Consider the following 17,302-nt stretch of genomic DNA (forward strand, 5'->3'; position numbering starts at 1 on the left):
GGCTTATTGGAAGAGTTCACTTCCAAGAGTGACCACACCAATCTCCTCGTTAACTTGACAACACAAAGGAGCAATTTCTCTTTGAATCCGCTCCAGTTCTTGCACAATTTGCGCCATTGATGGTCTTCTAAAAGTCACATCAACACATAGCAACGCCAACTTCATCATTCGTCTAGCAGCATGCCTTTCATGGTCTCCTAGCGTTATGTCAACAAACTTGTCCAAGCCATTGCTATTTTTTGCCTTCAAAAACAAAGTTAAGATGAGAAACCTCTTACAAAGTTTCAGTGTAACTTATAAGGAAATGACCACCAAGTTTGGAAGCATGTATAATTGTACCTGGAATACTAGATTTTCCTCGGGGTTTGACATGTTTCTGTTATGTGCTTCACAGCCACTAATCAACTCTAGTAAGAAGACCCCGAAGCTGTATACATCACTCTGCTCCGAATAGTTTTGTGATAAGCTGAACCTTAGTGGGGGAAAAAATGTCCATGTAACTCAAATCAACAAGGAAAATCCAAAAAAAAAAAAAAGGAGAGGGGCATTGCTTCAAAGAATAAGTTTGTAACATACTCTGGGTCAAGAAAGCAATCTACATTTGAAGATGAACCAGCCTGATCAACTTTTGTTTGCAATTTGCACAATCCATAATCAGAAACCTTGGCATTATAATTTTCATCTAACAGAACATTGCTAGTTCTAAAATTTGTGTGAACCAAAGGAGGGACCAAACTGTGAAGATGTTCTAGTCCTGTTGCAAGAGTATAGACTAAATTGACTGTTTTGAATTCCAGTAGAAAAAAGGATAGTAAAAATCATAGCCAAAATGGATTTACCTTTGGACGTGCCTAAAGCAATGGATAACCTTCTCCACAAGTCTAACCTTCCAATTGGTAAACCTTCACTGTCTGCATAGCAACATGCATTTAAGCAAAAGATATAAAGAGATGTGGAACAAACTTCACAGAAAGATAGAGGGGGAAGAATACCATATAGGTGATTCCCTACATTGCCATTAGGGAGATATTCATGCACAAGTAATTGTTGATAGCTATCTTCATAATAGCCTATAAGCTTGACAAGATGGATGTGGTGGATGTCAGCTATCTGCTTCACCTATCATTCGTTGAAAGAAATCAAAAGTGTTACTTGGAAACAGCTTTCTAAACCTGCAGATAGGGTTTCTGCTGAATTATATGGCAATGTAGGAGCTAAGAATGCTAGTTGGCATTCATGTTAAAAACAAACAAAAGAGAAATTTCGTAACATATTTACCTCAGGTATGAAATCCCGTGTCAGAGCAAATAGGCGCCTTTTTATAGCCACAATAGACCCATCTTGAAGCAAACCCTTATAAACAAAACCAAATCTACCTTCACCTATAATATTGCTCTCACTAAAATTTCCTGTAGCTTGTTCTAGTTCCAAAATTGTTAACTGCCTTGTGTTCTGGCAATAATGTGGAGAGAAAGCATTAACATAATGCGAGTTGTTGCCACTTCCCATTTCAACTGTCAAGCAAGAAGAAATATTATAATAATGACAACGAAGAGAATCAAATCTACTCATATTAAAGAGCTCAAATTAACTTACCAGTTGGAGATGGCATAGAAGAAGCACTCTCAGATGTTTGCCTTATGAATCTTTTGACCCTCATCAAGCAGATATAAACAATCACCACAATGACAATGACAACTAAGGCAGAAACAACAACACCAACTATGAGGGCATCCCTTCTTCCTCCTTGTTTGTCAACTTGAGCTTCTTGAAGAGGTGTAAGTGTTGGAATGTCATTATTCCCATCTATCTTTGCTGTTATTACACCTGTTTCTCAAGTAGAGAGCTTTTCTTACTATTCTTGTGATTGAGCTCGAAGTTTTCAAGGAAAACATTTCAAGTAAAAAGTGAAAATTCTTATCATCTGGTTAAAGAGGACACTGGATGTTTAACATACCAAACCTCAAGTCACAAAAATTGATAAACAAATATGGAAAACACAAGTATGGATATACTTAATATTAATACTGTAAAGAAACTTGGTATACACCATCCTAAAAGCTAGCTCGAAGGGTGGGAATGCTAGTTGCACATATAACCAATGTAGGACTATATATCTCAACATGCCCCCTCACACAAGAGCCCGTTGGGCTTGAAGAGTAGACAATGCAACAGGCCCAGCCAACCTGTGCTAAGAAACTACACAAGAAAAAGTGGGGGGCGGCGAGGCTCTGATACCATGTAAAGAACCTTGGGATACACCACCCCAAAAGCTAGCTCTAAGGGTGGGAGTGTCCAAGGCCTTATAAACTCCACATTAGTTGCACATACAACCAATGTGAGACTATATATCTCAACATATACATTACCAAGGTCATGGTGAATTAAAGTAGTGTGATTGGGAAGTAAAGGATGGAGTTAACTAATTATTTGTATTTTACAAATTCAAGCATGATCCATTGATCATAATAATCAATGTCCGTAGCAATTAAATTCTAGACTGAATCTCAATGTTTTACTCAGTCCTGACAAATTTAGCGAGACTGAGAGAAGGAGCTTACAAATAATTAGCGAAAAAGCACCTGGATCTTTTAGTTTATAGCAGTCAAGACATGGCCATTGCTTTTGACATGGATATTTCACAATGCTGCATCTGAATTGCTGTGGACTGTCAAGTGAATCCTTGAAAGTGAACAAAGCCTCAGCTGCATTTAAGAAATGTGTAATTGTAACCAGCTCAGTAATTGGCTAACCCACATTCTATGCCCTTTTGAAATTAATGATATCTGACTTGTAGACCAATGTATACTTTCAGGAGAAAATGGTAAGATAGATGAAAATTTATCATTTAAGTGGTCTAATTAAGAGCCATCTACACTGTTGAGATATATAGTTCCACATTGGTTGTATGTGCAACTAATGTAGAGTTTATAACGTCTTGGGCACTCCCACCCTTTGAGCTAGCTTTTGGGGTGGTGTATCCCAAGGTTCTTTACATGGTATCAGAGCCTCGTCGCCCCCCACTTTTTCTTGTGGCGTTTCTTAGCACAGGTAGGCTGGGTCTGTTGCATTGTCCACTCTTCAACCCCAATGGGCTCTCGTGTGAGGGAGCGTGTTGAGATATATAGTCCCACATTGGTTGTATGTGCAACTAATGTAGAGTTTTTAAGGTCTTGGGCACTCTCACCCTTTGAGCTAGCTTTTGGGGTGGTGTATCCCAAGGTTCTTTACATACACAAATTAATCCTAGACCATGTCTGTTTAATTCATAGCTTGAAAATGGAAATACCAAGCCAGCAGTACTTGCACTGATGAATTGAGCACAAAGATCATGGGAAATTCACACCATTTTACTGCAGTTTCCAGATACTTTTTGTTATAGAAAGCTTGTTCTTGAATATTGTGGGAGAAAAAAAATTTACAAAAGCTTACCGTATAATTTGCAGGTTGACTTGTCAATGTATAAAATTTGAAGCAGTATGAGTAGGAGTAACTTTAGCCCCCAGAGCAATCGCATTGTCAACATGCATCACCCCATGAGCTTCCTTATGAGATCTCAGTTTCAGTTTCTGCTTGTTGCTTTTAGAATAAAGGCATCAAACTCACCTCTGAAATGGCCCTCATCCGACCCTGAAATAGTTTCAAAACACAGTTAATTGAATATTGAGAAACTCTCTCATTCTTATGAGTTCTTCGAGAGACATAGTAAAGTATGCCCTTACTGAAGGGGATAAAACAAATCTGAGACATGAATAAATATCAGTCAAGCTTCACAGTAAAACAAGTATTAAGAACAGACACCACAAATTAAGATCCCAAAATGTGACAGTGGAAGTCAATTGGTTAGTCAGAAATAGCACAGGGAACAATATTCATGATATAACTTACCAAGAAATGTAATGAACAGCCATAATGTGAATAGATTACAGACAATAAACAGCTTTATATAATGGTGAAAAATTGATAAAGAATTTAACTCGAAATTTGCATGCTTCTCGAGTAAGTTACATATTTACCAAGGACATGTGGGAGAAGTAACAGAAGTAATTACAAAAGTGATTGAAAAAGGAAGGTTCTTAGCAATGTTAACAACCTTAGGTCACCGCTCTAAAAGCTAGCTCAAAGGGTGGGAGTGCTCAAGGTCTTATAAAGACCACATTAGTTGCACATACAACCAATGTGGGACTGTATATCTCAACGCGCTCCCTCACACGAGAGCCCATTGGACTTGAAGAGTGGACAATGCAACAGGCCCAGTCTACCTGTGCTAAGAGACGCCACAAGAGAAAGTGGGGGGCGGCGAGGCTCTAATACCATGTTAAAAACCTTAGGTCACCACCCCAAAAGTTTAAGAACCTTGGGATACATCATCCCAAAAACTAGCTCAAAGGGTGGGAGTGCCCAAGGTCTTATAAACTCCACATTAGTTGCACATACAAACAATGTGGGACTATATATGTCAACAAGACTCTAGTCTCTAGCATTAGAATCCCGAAAATTCAGAAAATGGACTTGGTTGACTAAAACCATTTATCCAGCTAAGAAAGGCAACAAGAAAAGCTGGAAAACGCTTTAAACAGGTTGTCTTCATTGAAATGGACAGGTGAAAATGCTGGTTTCTTTTGAACTTTGTTAAATACACAAATTTCCCCCGGTTGAGAAATGCAATTCCAAATTCCAAAATATTCCCAAGGAATCTCTAAGGATTCCCAAAGGGAAAACGCTTAGCAGAATATAGACGAGGTGAGATTGAGAACCAAGAGATTTCCAAGTGCTGATGAAAGAAAAGAAAATATATTTAAATGCCAAACCCCATTACCTTTATGTCCCTATGCTTTTCAGAATTATCATCCTCAATTACCTGCAAGGAAATGAAAAATAGACCAAGTAAGACTCAAAAGTCTATAAACCTTTTTTTATGAAAACAAAACCAGGATATTTCACATTACATATTTACAGCATTGTTGTCTTGCAATGTGGAAAGATAATTGGACCATAGTAAAAGCATTCAGTGATGATTCTCCGTGAGGTAAAAAAGCCTCATCCTTGTCAGGGTAAGTCCGTGGAGTTTTATATCTCTAGAAAGACCAGTGGCTAAAGCAAGTACAGTACAACTAGAAAGTGGCATATTGTGATGATAATTCAGGTTGTGTTTCGAACTGCTTTGGGAGATATGGTTCCAAGAAAAAAGTCACCATTTACATGGCATAACAAAAACAGTGAGAGCAAGAGACAGACAGAGAGAATCTGTACGTCACTACAGTACATGCTCTGCCAATGTTGTTGAAGACCGAATAGCTTTTTCATTTGTGGGGTTAATGTTCTCGTGTCATAGGAGGAGACCAAAAAAAAAAAATTATTGCAATTTAAATAAATAATTATGATTATATAGCTATTTTTAAGTTATTTACAGATATATTGTAGGATGTCATATTCAGATTGGGCATGAGTGGTCACGACTAGGGGTGAAAGTGGGCTAGGCTGGGCCAAGCTTTGCCCCGAAAAGCCCAAGTCTATGCCAAAAAATTTCAATTTGGTCTGGCCCAAACCTAGCACGAGTTTACCTGTTAGTCTGGCTTGACCCGTTTATAAAAAATCAAATGGTCTGTCCTAACCCGTTAGTCTGTTAATTTTTAACTTCCAAACATGACCATGAAGCAACTTTACAAAATACTCAAATTTTGTTGCTAAACCAAAAATCATAATTTTAACATCCAAACAGAATCATGAATCACAACAAAACTCATACAATCTGTATTTAAGTCACTTTCAAAAGCAAAATGCTCAAACTAAATAACATATATTTCTTCATATCCAACAAACAAATCCATACTAAGTAAATTAAAATAACTACATGAATCCAACAAACACATCATGATACTTGTAGTAAGTATAATCTCTCCCAAAAATCTTTTAAATATTCATATATACAATCTAACATGCTGAGATGTTGGTTTCTCCTACATAAGAAATAAAGTCAAATTTCTATTAAAATATAATCAAATATAATTAAGTTACAAATAATTGCAATTGATTAAATTTATATCTTTTGTTTTTTCTTCGAGGCTTACTTATTATATTTTATTTTATTTAAAATAAATAGTACAATATAGGCCGGCCTGTAGGCTTATAGGCCAGGCCTTGTGAGAGTGAGTCTATGGTCTTTTTATTAAACAAGCTTTTTCAAGGTCTAAGCCCGGCCTATTTTATGAAATATACTAGGTCAGGTCTTGCCTGATGTAGGCCGAGTCGTAGGCCCCTGTAGGCCGGCCCGACCCAGTTTCACCCCTAGTCACGACGCCTAAGTTAGGCGTGACCCACGAGGCACTTACGCTTAAATTAGGCATGACTCGTCTGGTATTGACACGTGGCACAAGAAAAAATTCGAAAAGTCATAACTTTTGACTCGGGTATCCGAATCAGGTAATTTTTTTTTATTTCATATAACTTTTCGAGATCTACGCAATGACACATCATTTGTTATGTTTTATCTCTCACAAACATGGTTCAAATTTACAACAATGATACTATAAGAGCATTTAAACTCATAAGCCTCCGAGCTTTTTTCGAACCAACACCAAAAGAATTTTCTTTTAAAAAATCTTGAAATAAAAAAGTACAAAAAGCAAACATCTATTGAATAGAGTGTGGAGATATATAAAATCATTAATATAACCTCACCCAACAGCTTAAGCTTTTGGGTTGAATTGGTTGTTTACATGGTATCAGAGCCTCGGTGTACCGGGTTCGATCCTCGCCACCCCAACTTTCTTTCAAGTGGAATTTCTTTGTTCGCATAGGTAGGTGGGTCTATGCATTGTCCACCCTTCAAGCCCAGTGGGCTCTCGTGTGAGGGGGCGTGTTGAGATATATAAAACCATTAAAAAGCTCTCACCCACTAGCTTAAGCTTTTTGGGTTGAATAGGAGCTCGCATATACAGTGAGAGAGAGTGTGTGTTCTTTGTCTTTGTTAAGAATAACAATTGAAATGAAAGAGAGCGGGAGCGGGATATAGTTTTCTAAAAAAATAACATAATATTAGGGGAAAAGGTGTGTCATTTTAAATGACACACCTTGTGTCCTTTCACTCTCACAAAGAGATGGGACCACACCTTTAAAACTTTTTTCCCTCACTCTCTTTCTCATGATCTATCTCTTTCTCTTACTTAAAATGACGCAATTTTGTATCCAATGATGCACATTTTTTCCATAATGTGGTCCCGTTCTAGTAGTCCCTTTTTAAAACAAAAATTAACATGTAATTTTTTTTGCTCGAAGTTTGAATAAGGTGATTTTTTTTATTCAACATAACTTTTCGATATCTACGCACAGAAAAAATTTCGGAGAATTATTTGTTAATGTTGGGAAGTAAAAATTTAAATAACATCATTCAAAAAGATAAAATATGCCAAAATGGGCATCCAATTGCAAACTTTTCATAGGACTCCTAGGTTCTACTGGTGGACTTTATGATCTGAAATAAGCTTTGATAAGAGTGTTTGAGGTACTATATATGTTTAAAATAATGCATTTTTCGGCGTCTATAATAGTATAATTCATCTCAAAACCTCTTATATTGTGGCACTTTTATAGTAGTACAATTGTTGCAAATTTGAATTGTATTAGTGAGAGACAAAATTTACCGAATGAGGTGTCATTGCGTAGATCTCAAAAAATTATGTGAAATAAAAAAATACTTGATTTGGATACCTGAGTCAAAAGTTATGGTCTTCCAAAGTTTTACGATTAAACTATTAACATTTTGTGTCACGTGTCAATATCAGACGAGTCACGCTTAATTTAGGCGTGAGTGCCTCGTGGATCACGCCTAACTTAGGCGTGACCACTCACGCTCAAACCGAGCATGACATCCTGCAATGCACTCGTAAATAGTTTGAAAACAGCAATAAATTCGTAATTTTTTATTTAATTTGCAATAAATGATATTTTTTGCCAACACATGTGTATAAAAGTGTGTGAGGTCAAGAAAAAGAAAAAATATGACCCCACTGAGAAACATGAATTTATCTCACATGTTGAAAGACATAAAGATATATGTATAGAAAATAAATTTATCTCGTAAGATGTGAGAAACAATATACATGATTTGATGTTTCTCATATTATAAGAGATGAAACTATCTTATACATACACATAAGAATATATAAAGGCACCATATGAAGAGGATATAGAAAAAGAAAATATGGGCCTCACATACTTTATTATGTGTAATAGATAATTTTATCTCCTATAACATAAGAGATATTAACTCATATATATATAGGGCGGTTACACTTACTACTATTTTAGCCTTACTACCTGATTGGTGGATCCCATCTTTTTTTGTCTCTGCAGGAAAATTAATAGTTTCTAACGATTAAGATTTGATGTAAGACTATTATTCTTATACTGGTGTAAGTTGATCTTATATATATGGGTAAAGATCCTTTTATACACCAATGTAACTCACACTCGCAATCTTGATTATTGCTTTTATTTATATTTAACGGTTCTGATTTATTAGATATTTTGGTTGTTAGATACAAGTAAATCAATAATCAAGATTTAGTGTAAGACTTGTATAAGAATATCTGTCTATATATATATATGTGTATATATATGTATATATATATTAGGATCATTTTACACCGGTGTAAGACTAATAAGTACTACACTACATCTCTACCGTTGATTTTCTTGCATCAAACGATTATAATTTAGGAAGTCATATGAATTAATTAATCATTAATTTCATTACAAATAATAATCGATGATTTCCGTATATCAACGATTGAGATGTGGTGTAAGACTTGTTAGTCTCACACTGGTGTAAGAAGAACCCGCTCATACACACACACATATATATATAGGAAAAAATGTTTCTGCAGTTACTGCAGATAGATTATCTGCGTTTATTCCCAAAACAATGTCGTTTTGGTATTGAAATCTTAAAAAATTATAAATATAAAGACAATTATAACACAGAAATAAATTAAAATTACAAAAATACCATGATTTCTGCCCCAAAATGACGTCGTATTGGGCTTACTACAGATAACTTATCTGTAGTAACTGCAGAAAAAGCCAACCTTATATATATATATATATATATATATATATATATATATATATATATATATATATATATATATGAGGTAGGATCATTTAACACCGGTGTCAAATTTGAAGTTTGGCACCTTATCTGAGAGCCATTAGATAAAAAGAGATCAAGGGTGTCACATGCTTACAAATCTAAGTCGTTGATTTTTTTTATCTAACGGCTCTCAGATGAGGTGTCAAACTTCAAATTTGACATCAGTGTCAAAGGATCCTACCTCTATATATATATATATATTTATATATTTATATATATATATACATAAAATCATTTCTGCAGCCGCTTTACGTACAGCAACGACAGGTGTATGGTTATGATTCCCTACATTTAATGCTTTCATACTTTGTATGGTTATGATTCCTCGCATTTAATGTTTTTAAGTATATATATAGCAAGTATTTGATTGCTGCACGTACAACAACTTTAGATACAATTATATTTATGATATGTATGATTATGATTATGATTTCCCATATTTAATGTTTTCACCTTTTGTATAGTTATGATTTCCTACATTAAATGCTTTAACCTATATATATGAAAAATTTGTCACTGTTGTATGTAAAGCGACTGCAGAAAAATCAAACCTATATATATATATATATGGTTCATTTTTTCTGCAGTCAATGTAGATAAGCTATCTATATTTAGCCCAAAACGACGTCGTTTTGGGACGTAAATCAAGGTATTTTTGTAATCATAATTAATTTCAGAGTTATAATAGTCTTTCTCATTATAATTTTTAAATCTTTCAACCCAAAATGAAGTCGTTTTGGGAGTGAATGTTGATAATTTATCTGTATTTACTGTAAAAATATTAAAGCCTATATATATGGAAAAAATATTTCTCCAGCAACTTGAGATAAGTTTATCTCCGGCCACCTCAAAACTACGTCGCTTTGTTTATTTATTTCATTATATTAATTGATTCACCTTTGAATGGTTATGATTCCCTTTTTTTCTCTCTTCCTTTATCACCAATGATCCATCTTTGTATGGTTATGATCTATGATGCACGGACACTGACACGGGACACGACACGACACGCCGACACGTTAATTCTAAAAAATGTCGTTTTAATATTAAATAATATTTTTAATATAAATAATATAATTTATATTTAATATATATAACAGTCCATAACAAGTCATATAACCAATCAAATATTCAAATTTCATAATATAAATATAAACAATAATAATTTTTCGTGCCTTATTAATTTTTCATGTCAAATTTCATAACAGAAAAAAATTGATTTATAAATGATTTTTTTTATTTTTAGTTAATAAAATAAAATTAAGATTTAAAAAAAAAGAGTAAATACCATTTTTTGTCCTCAGCAAATTTCACGATGCCCGCTTTAGTCCCTAGCAAATAAAAAGGCTCATCGTGGTCCCTAAGAAATTCAAAATGAACCTTTTTTAGTCCTTTTAGGGACTAATATGAGTTTTTTTGAATTTATGAGGGACCAAGATTTTAACTAAATGGGTCCATTTTGAATTTCTTAGGACCACGATGGGCCATTTTATTTGCTAGAGATTAAAACGGGCATCGAAAAATTTGCTGAGGATCAAAAAGGGTATTTACTAAAAAAAAACGTGTCTTGAGCGTGTCCGAGCGTTGACCCGTGTCGGAAAAAGTTGACCACGTGTCGGAGCGTGTCCATGTCGGACACGTGTCCGACTCACACAATTAACAAAAAAACACGAGTCCGTGTTTGAGAGGTTATGATTTAGTAGCCGGAGATAAAATTATCTCAAGCAGCTTGAAAAATGATAAGCCCTATATATATATATATATATATATATATATATAGGAAATTGTTTTCTCAAATTTTATGAAATAATTATCTCATGTCACATAGATATAAAAAGACATGCGTGTAATTTTTTTTCTTCTTTTTTTAACTTGTGAGCTCCATATTTTTTTAGAGTAATTACCCTTTTTGGTCCCTAACAAAAAACATGATCCCCACTTTAGTCCTTTACAAGAAAAAATTAGTCTCGAGGTCCCTAAGAAATTTAAAGTGGATCCATTTAGTTAAAATCGTGGTCCCTCACAAATTCAAAAAAGACCTATATTAGTCCCTCAAAAGGACTAAAATGGATCCATTTTGAATTTCATAGAGACCAACCAACTAATTTTTTTTTGTAAGATACTAAAGTGAAGACCGTATTTTTTGTTAGGGATCCAAAATAATTTTGTATTAGTGTAGGGAAAAAATTTTCTCGCATATTAAATGAGAGATATATTATCATATATATATATATATATATATATATATGAGGTAGGATCCTTTGACACCTCATCTGAGAGCCGTTAGATAAAAAAACATCAACGACTCTGATTTGCAAGCATGTGACACCATTGATATTTTTTGATCTAACGGCTCTCAGATGAGGTATCATATTTGAAATTTGACACTGGTGTCAAAGGATCCTATCTATCTATCTTATATATATATATATATATATATATATATATATATATATATATATATATATATATAGGATCCTTTGACACCGGTGTCAAATTTGAAGTTTGACACCTCATCTGAGAGCCGTTAGATCAAAAAAGATCAACGACTCTGATTTGTAAGCATGTGACACTGTTGATCTTTTTTGATCTAACGACTCTCAGACGAGGTGTTAGACTTTAAATTTGACACCGATGTCAAAGGATCTACTTCATATATATATATATATATATATATATATATATATATATATATAGGGCTTAACATTTCTGCAGCTGCCGTAGATAGTGTTATCTACGGCTGACACAAAAAAGTGGGTCCCACAGCTTTTAAAAAAAAAAACTCAGGATCCGATGTCGTATCCTAGGATCCGGACGCGGATCCTTGCTTGCTGTAGATACAGCAGCTGCAGAAATCATTTTTCCATATATATATATACATATATATGAGGCAGGATCATTTGACACCAGTGTCAAATTTGAAATTTGACACCTCATCTGAGAGCCATTAGAACAGAAAAGATCAACGACTCTGATTTATAAGCATTTGACACCATTGATTTTTTTGATCTAATGGCTCTCTAATGAGGTGTCAAATTTGACACCTCATATGAGAGCCATTAGATAAAAAAAATCAATGGCTCTGATTTGTAAGCAAATGACACCATTGATCTTTTTTGATCTAATGGCTCTCACATGAGGTGTCAAAGTTCAAATTTGACACTGATATCAAATGATCCTACCTCTCTATATATATATATATTGCTTACAATGGAATAGAAAAGCCATAAGATAGCAGCCATTACAAATGGTGGAAACAATCCCATTCACAAATCTTTGTTATCGTCCTCTATACTAAGATAGACTATAAGGCCAATAATTTGATTCGATATTTCACTATGGAGATGATTCTTTCAGCCAAATCATTACATCCATCGTGAGTCGTGACTAGTTGAGAACTGGGATGTTTGAAATTCTATCTTGTTTCACGTGTCCTTGGAAAGTGCACTTGGAGGAATAGACCTTATTTATTAGGGTATACCGTAAATAGTAAAAACGTATACTAATTTAAATAAAACAAAAGAAAATGCAACTTCAGAGCTTTGTTATCTGAAAAAAACAAGATACCCCCACAATGTTTAAAATAAAATATATACGTTTGACAGAACTTAGGGTGGAAATGTGTTTAAAGTTTCAGCTACTTACATTGATGATTATAATCTGTTTTTTTTTTATTCTGCATTTCTTTCAGTTTATAAATTGAGAATCAAGAGTTGGTGTGTCAAATAACAATATGGGAAGACGTGTGCATGCTAAAGAGTTTGTTCTTAAAAATATATCAGTGTAAAAGGGTAAGAAGAAGTGATCGAGGTAAAAGGATGCAGACACAATAGAAACATCCGAAACATCCTTGATCCTAATAAAAAAAATAGTTTTATTAATCTCATGTTAAATGAGATAGTTATCTTATGTCATAGAGACAAACTAGTGAGCTCCACCACCTGAAAAAAAAAAAAAAAAAAAAAAAAATGGTGTGTAGGAGAAAAAACTTATATAATGTGATATAAGAATAGTTTTTCCCTGTTAAAAAAGGACCATGGCACTTTTGGTTTCAACGGAGTCGTCTGCTGAATGATGCTGACTGGAGGTGTTTGTGGGGACCGTGAGTGAAATTTTTTAGCAGAAGAGAAAGGTCACATACATGAGAAGAAGACATTGGCAGGGAAGTCACATGCGGAAACCTTTTTTGCTGTAATACTCCAAAAATAAATTTTATTTTCTTTTTAAATTCTCCCTGGTGCATTTTTTAAGTGCTATTTTAGTAATTAATTGCTCCTCTTTTTCTTTCTTTCTTGGCTGAAATTGCTCCATTTTTCCTTCTTGTATTATTCCTTACCCACTCCATTATAATATGAGAGTAGAGCTAAAAAATATAACGATACTTTATTAGTTTGTGGTTATAATGGATCAATTTTTATTTTTATTAATACAATAATAGTATTAAATTATGATCTTATGCAGACTATTTAATTCTTTGATCATTAGGCCAATCTTAATGGCTTATTTTTCTCCAAAACTAAACTTAAAAGATTAATAGAAGGGAGTAATAAAAATAAATGAAAATAACATGATATAGTCCTCATGTCTGTGTTATACTGATATTGATACGAGATACGATACGACACGATACTCCGATAAGTTAATTCTAAAAAAGATTATTTACAAAAAAAAAAAAAAAAAGATTAGATTTTTGACGCGTTATGACACGTTTTGATATTAAATAATATTTTTAATTTATGTAATGTATATTATATTCAATATTCAATAATTTAACAAAAAATGAAGGTAAACTTATAATACCCATCAATTTTGCAAATAAACACGAGATATCCCAAATATTTATATTAAACTCAATAAAATGGTAATCGTAATCCTACGAATCTAATAGTTGGAACTAAAAGCGCAATACAACGTAAATATTGAACCCTTTTTTAAGTCTCTACAATACGTGTTAGAGTGTCGGGAAGTATCATAATTTCAGACACAACATGTTAAAATTTTTGAAGTGTCTGTGCATCATAGCCTCATGTTATACTTCTCATTAAAATTATTCTTTTCATTCTCGTCCCTCGCACCTGCCCATAACTCAACATATTCAAATAAAAGAGTTATGACATTTTAACATTCACTTGAAATTAAATTTTTCTTTTTTTTAAAAAAAGAAGAAGAACAGATTGACCATTGACATTTGACACTAACCTAAGACACCAATAAAAAAAAGATGGGCTGACAAATAATAAAACCTTTTCTTGGGCTAAGCTTGAGCCTGAGAGACGGGCTTGTTTTTTAAGAGTCCATCCAATAAATAAGTCCATAGAAAATTTTACGCCATGACGACGTCTGGACATTCAACCCATTTACCCTTTTGCATTTTCTTTTTATTTTTATTTATATTCGGTTCGTAATGTCATTGTCCATGACCTTCGTCTTTCATTTCATTGCCGTATTGGACCAAAACAGGCCTTGGATGCCTTGATTCTCTACTACACACAGTTTTGGAGAACAGTGACTAAAATGTTACTATTTATCAATTTTTTTACTTAAATGTCATGTGAACAGTGTTATTTTCCAATTTGTCACGGGGTCAAGTTCGCTACCCGGTGTAGAGAACTCGGTTTGCTGACGTGTCACGTTTCTAGTAGACACCAACTTGATTTTAACCAAGTTCGCCTACATGGTAGGCGAACTTCATTTTTTTTATTTTTTATTTTTTAAAATTTGATACTTGTTATCCACTAAAAATGTGACACGTCAGCAAACCGAGTTCGTTACACCGGGTAGTGAACTTATCCCGTGGCAGATTGAAAAATAACACGGTTCGCGTGACATTTAGATAAAAAAATTGGTGAAGAGTGACATTTTGGTCAGTTACCCAGTTTTGGAAAGAAATGACGTGTCCACAATTTGCACAATTTTGACATGAACAACCAAACTCTGTGTGAAGCGTTCGGACATTTGATAAACTCTCTCAGCCATATGGACGCGTGAATGTAGACATACCATTTGTAGACAATTTGTAGACATACCAACTTAATGATAGACGTCATCAAGCAGCCTCACGCTAAAATTTCTATCTCGCGTGAATAATGGCAGGAATGTTTTATATAAAAAAATTCAAATTGAAATTTTATTTAAAATATGTAAGTAAAAGTATATTTATAATTGAATTTTTGTCTGTTAAAATTACGATACATCTCAAATTAAACGAAGATAAATATCCTTTTAGTGTCGGGATACGACTCATACTTCTTATGCTGATGAAGAATTTTTATTGTCAAGTCAGCAGAAATATGACTGGGATCCCGCTCCCAGATGAGCATGCGGCGGGTCCGGGGGAACGTAATTTTAATTTTATAGGTCTGGTACTATTATAGGTCTTCGACTAATTGTAATTTTATTTTTCTTAATTGTTTGGGCTTGAGTTGCTGTTAGGGTTTTCTAATCCTAATTATATTTTTCCTGTAAATCGAGTGACTTATAACGAGTGACGGTAGATAAGCTAAATGTAACCTACATTGATGAAGCAACGTAAATCACCATTGTCGATTTCCAACTATTTGTTCATTTTATAAACAAACTCACTTAAGGGAAATTCAAATTTCCAACCTTATTTATTTAAGGATGTATAGTTTCTCATGTTGGATGAGATAAATTGTCTCATACAACAAACAAAAAAAGTGGAAGGGACCTACCAAGAAAAAATAAAACAAGTGGATCTTATTGATTTTTGTATGTGTTATACGAGATAATTTATTTCACACGAAATGAGAAACTATATGCCCTTTACTTAATCTACATTTATAGCGAAGCGAGAGCCCTTCAGGTTCGTCGTTTAATATTGCAAACGATATATAAGCATGCTATACCTTAGCAATTGATCTTATTCTCACCTTCTGCATTTTGAATTTTAAACGGCTGTGACACATGACACAGAGCAGAGGATTTTTTACTCTTTAATTAGGACAATGCAATTTCCCCTGCATTACTCGTATCATTTGTTGCTGTTATATCTGCTGCTGCTGCTACTCTTCGAATAATCTAAGTAGCTATTAAGAAATTGTAAACGCATGACATTTGATGATAGTTAGACAAGATCCAAATTAGAAATGGGAAATAGAAGTATTATGTCGTAGAAAAATGACTATGTCATGCAATAGACACAACTAACGTGGAATCTATCATTTTAAGATAAAAAGAAAAGAAAAGAAAGTGGTGGAGTCCACTTTAATTATGTCTATAGTATGATATAGTCATTTTTCTACAACATAATACTTCTATTTCCCATTAGAAATTGACCATTACCATAACTTTAGATACATTGGCTAACCATAAACAAATTAAAGAAGAAGACAAAGGCAAGGAACTAATGGTAACACATTATAAAGTGAGATATTAGAGGAATAAAAGTGGAGGAGCATAGAGATTATATGTCATATTCTAAGTCTAAGCTGTAGAAGGCAAAACACATCAAGCGTCTGGTTGAACAATATTATTGGATTTGGCTCTACTCATGTTGGCTTTTCTAGTGACCCTTGTGTGGTACACACTCATAGCTAAAAGCACAACAAAAGCAACACCAAAGACAATGCCCGCTACACCACCAGCTCCCAATTTTTTTCTACTTCTCTCGGATGTGGAGGCTTTGTTGTGATGAACTTGAGTAGCTTCCACTTGAGCTGCTAAAGGAAAGGGTGAACATTTGGATATAGTACATGGGTCTTTGGTGGTTTCGGGCTTTCTTACATTGGGATGAAAAAAGTTATATGCTGATGGTGGAAAAGCTTCAGGATTCTCGTATACAAGCCCATGGGGTGCTCTTTCTTGGCCTATAACAATCGAGACAAGTGCCAGAGAAAGGAGGAAGAGGAGGGACAAACCAATGGGATTCATGTTTGTTTTTGTTTCCGTTTCCTTGACTTTGTGTAAAATCACTTGGAAGAAGCAGAAGAGAAGAAGTAGAAGTAGGTTGTGGGATGAAAACTTGTGTGTGGGTTTGCACTGGCTTTTATAATGTTAAGGTCCTGACTAAGTGGCTTTTCCTTGGACCTGAATTTTTGTGTTGGGAAAATAAGGCTAATGAATGGGAAACAGAATTATGGGTTTTGCTTTCAACAGACCCCAACCCCAACATTTAAATATTTGTAATTC

The 17,302-nt window shown here is 34.1% G+C and overlaps 1 protein-coding gene across 1 annotated transcript; it reads right to left on the reverse strand.

The window, feature by feature from the left end:
* Positions 1-3: 3 nt before the first annotated feature.
* On the reverse strand, positions 4-17,044 carry LOC133318658 (probable leucine-rich repeat receptor-like protein kinase At5g49770). The gene is made up of 11 exons (XM_061520704.1): positions 16,685-17,044; positions 4,820-4,861; positions 4,565-4,697; positions 2,583-2,726; positions 1,597-1,827; positions 1,279-1,514; positions 993-1,119; positions 840-911; positions 577-754; positions 340-472; positions 4-243 (listed from the first exon to the last, which is right to left on the reverse strand). Exons 1-11 carry the CDS (start codon positions 17,042-17,044, stop codon positions 4-6), a joined length of 1,896 nt encoding a protein of 631 aa, XP_061376688.1.
* Positions 17,045-17,302: the final 258 nt, after the last annotated feature.

The sequence above is a fragment of the Gastrolobium bilobum genome, unplaced genomic scaffold (assembly GCF_033153095.1).
Source record: "Gastrolobium bilobum isolate Gb01-03AN ecotype WA unplaced genomic scaffold, APGP_CSIRO_Gbil_v1 utg1425, whole genome shotgun sequence".
Taxonomy (NCBI): domain Eukaryota; kingdom Viridiplantae; phylum Streptophyta; class Magnoliopsida; order Fabales; family Fabaceae; genus Gastrolobium; species Gastrolobium bilobum.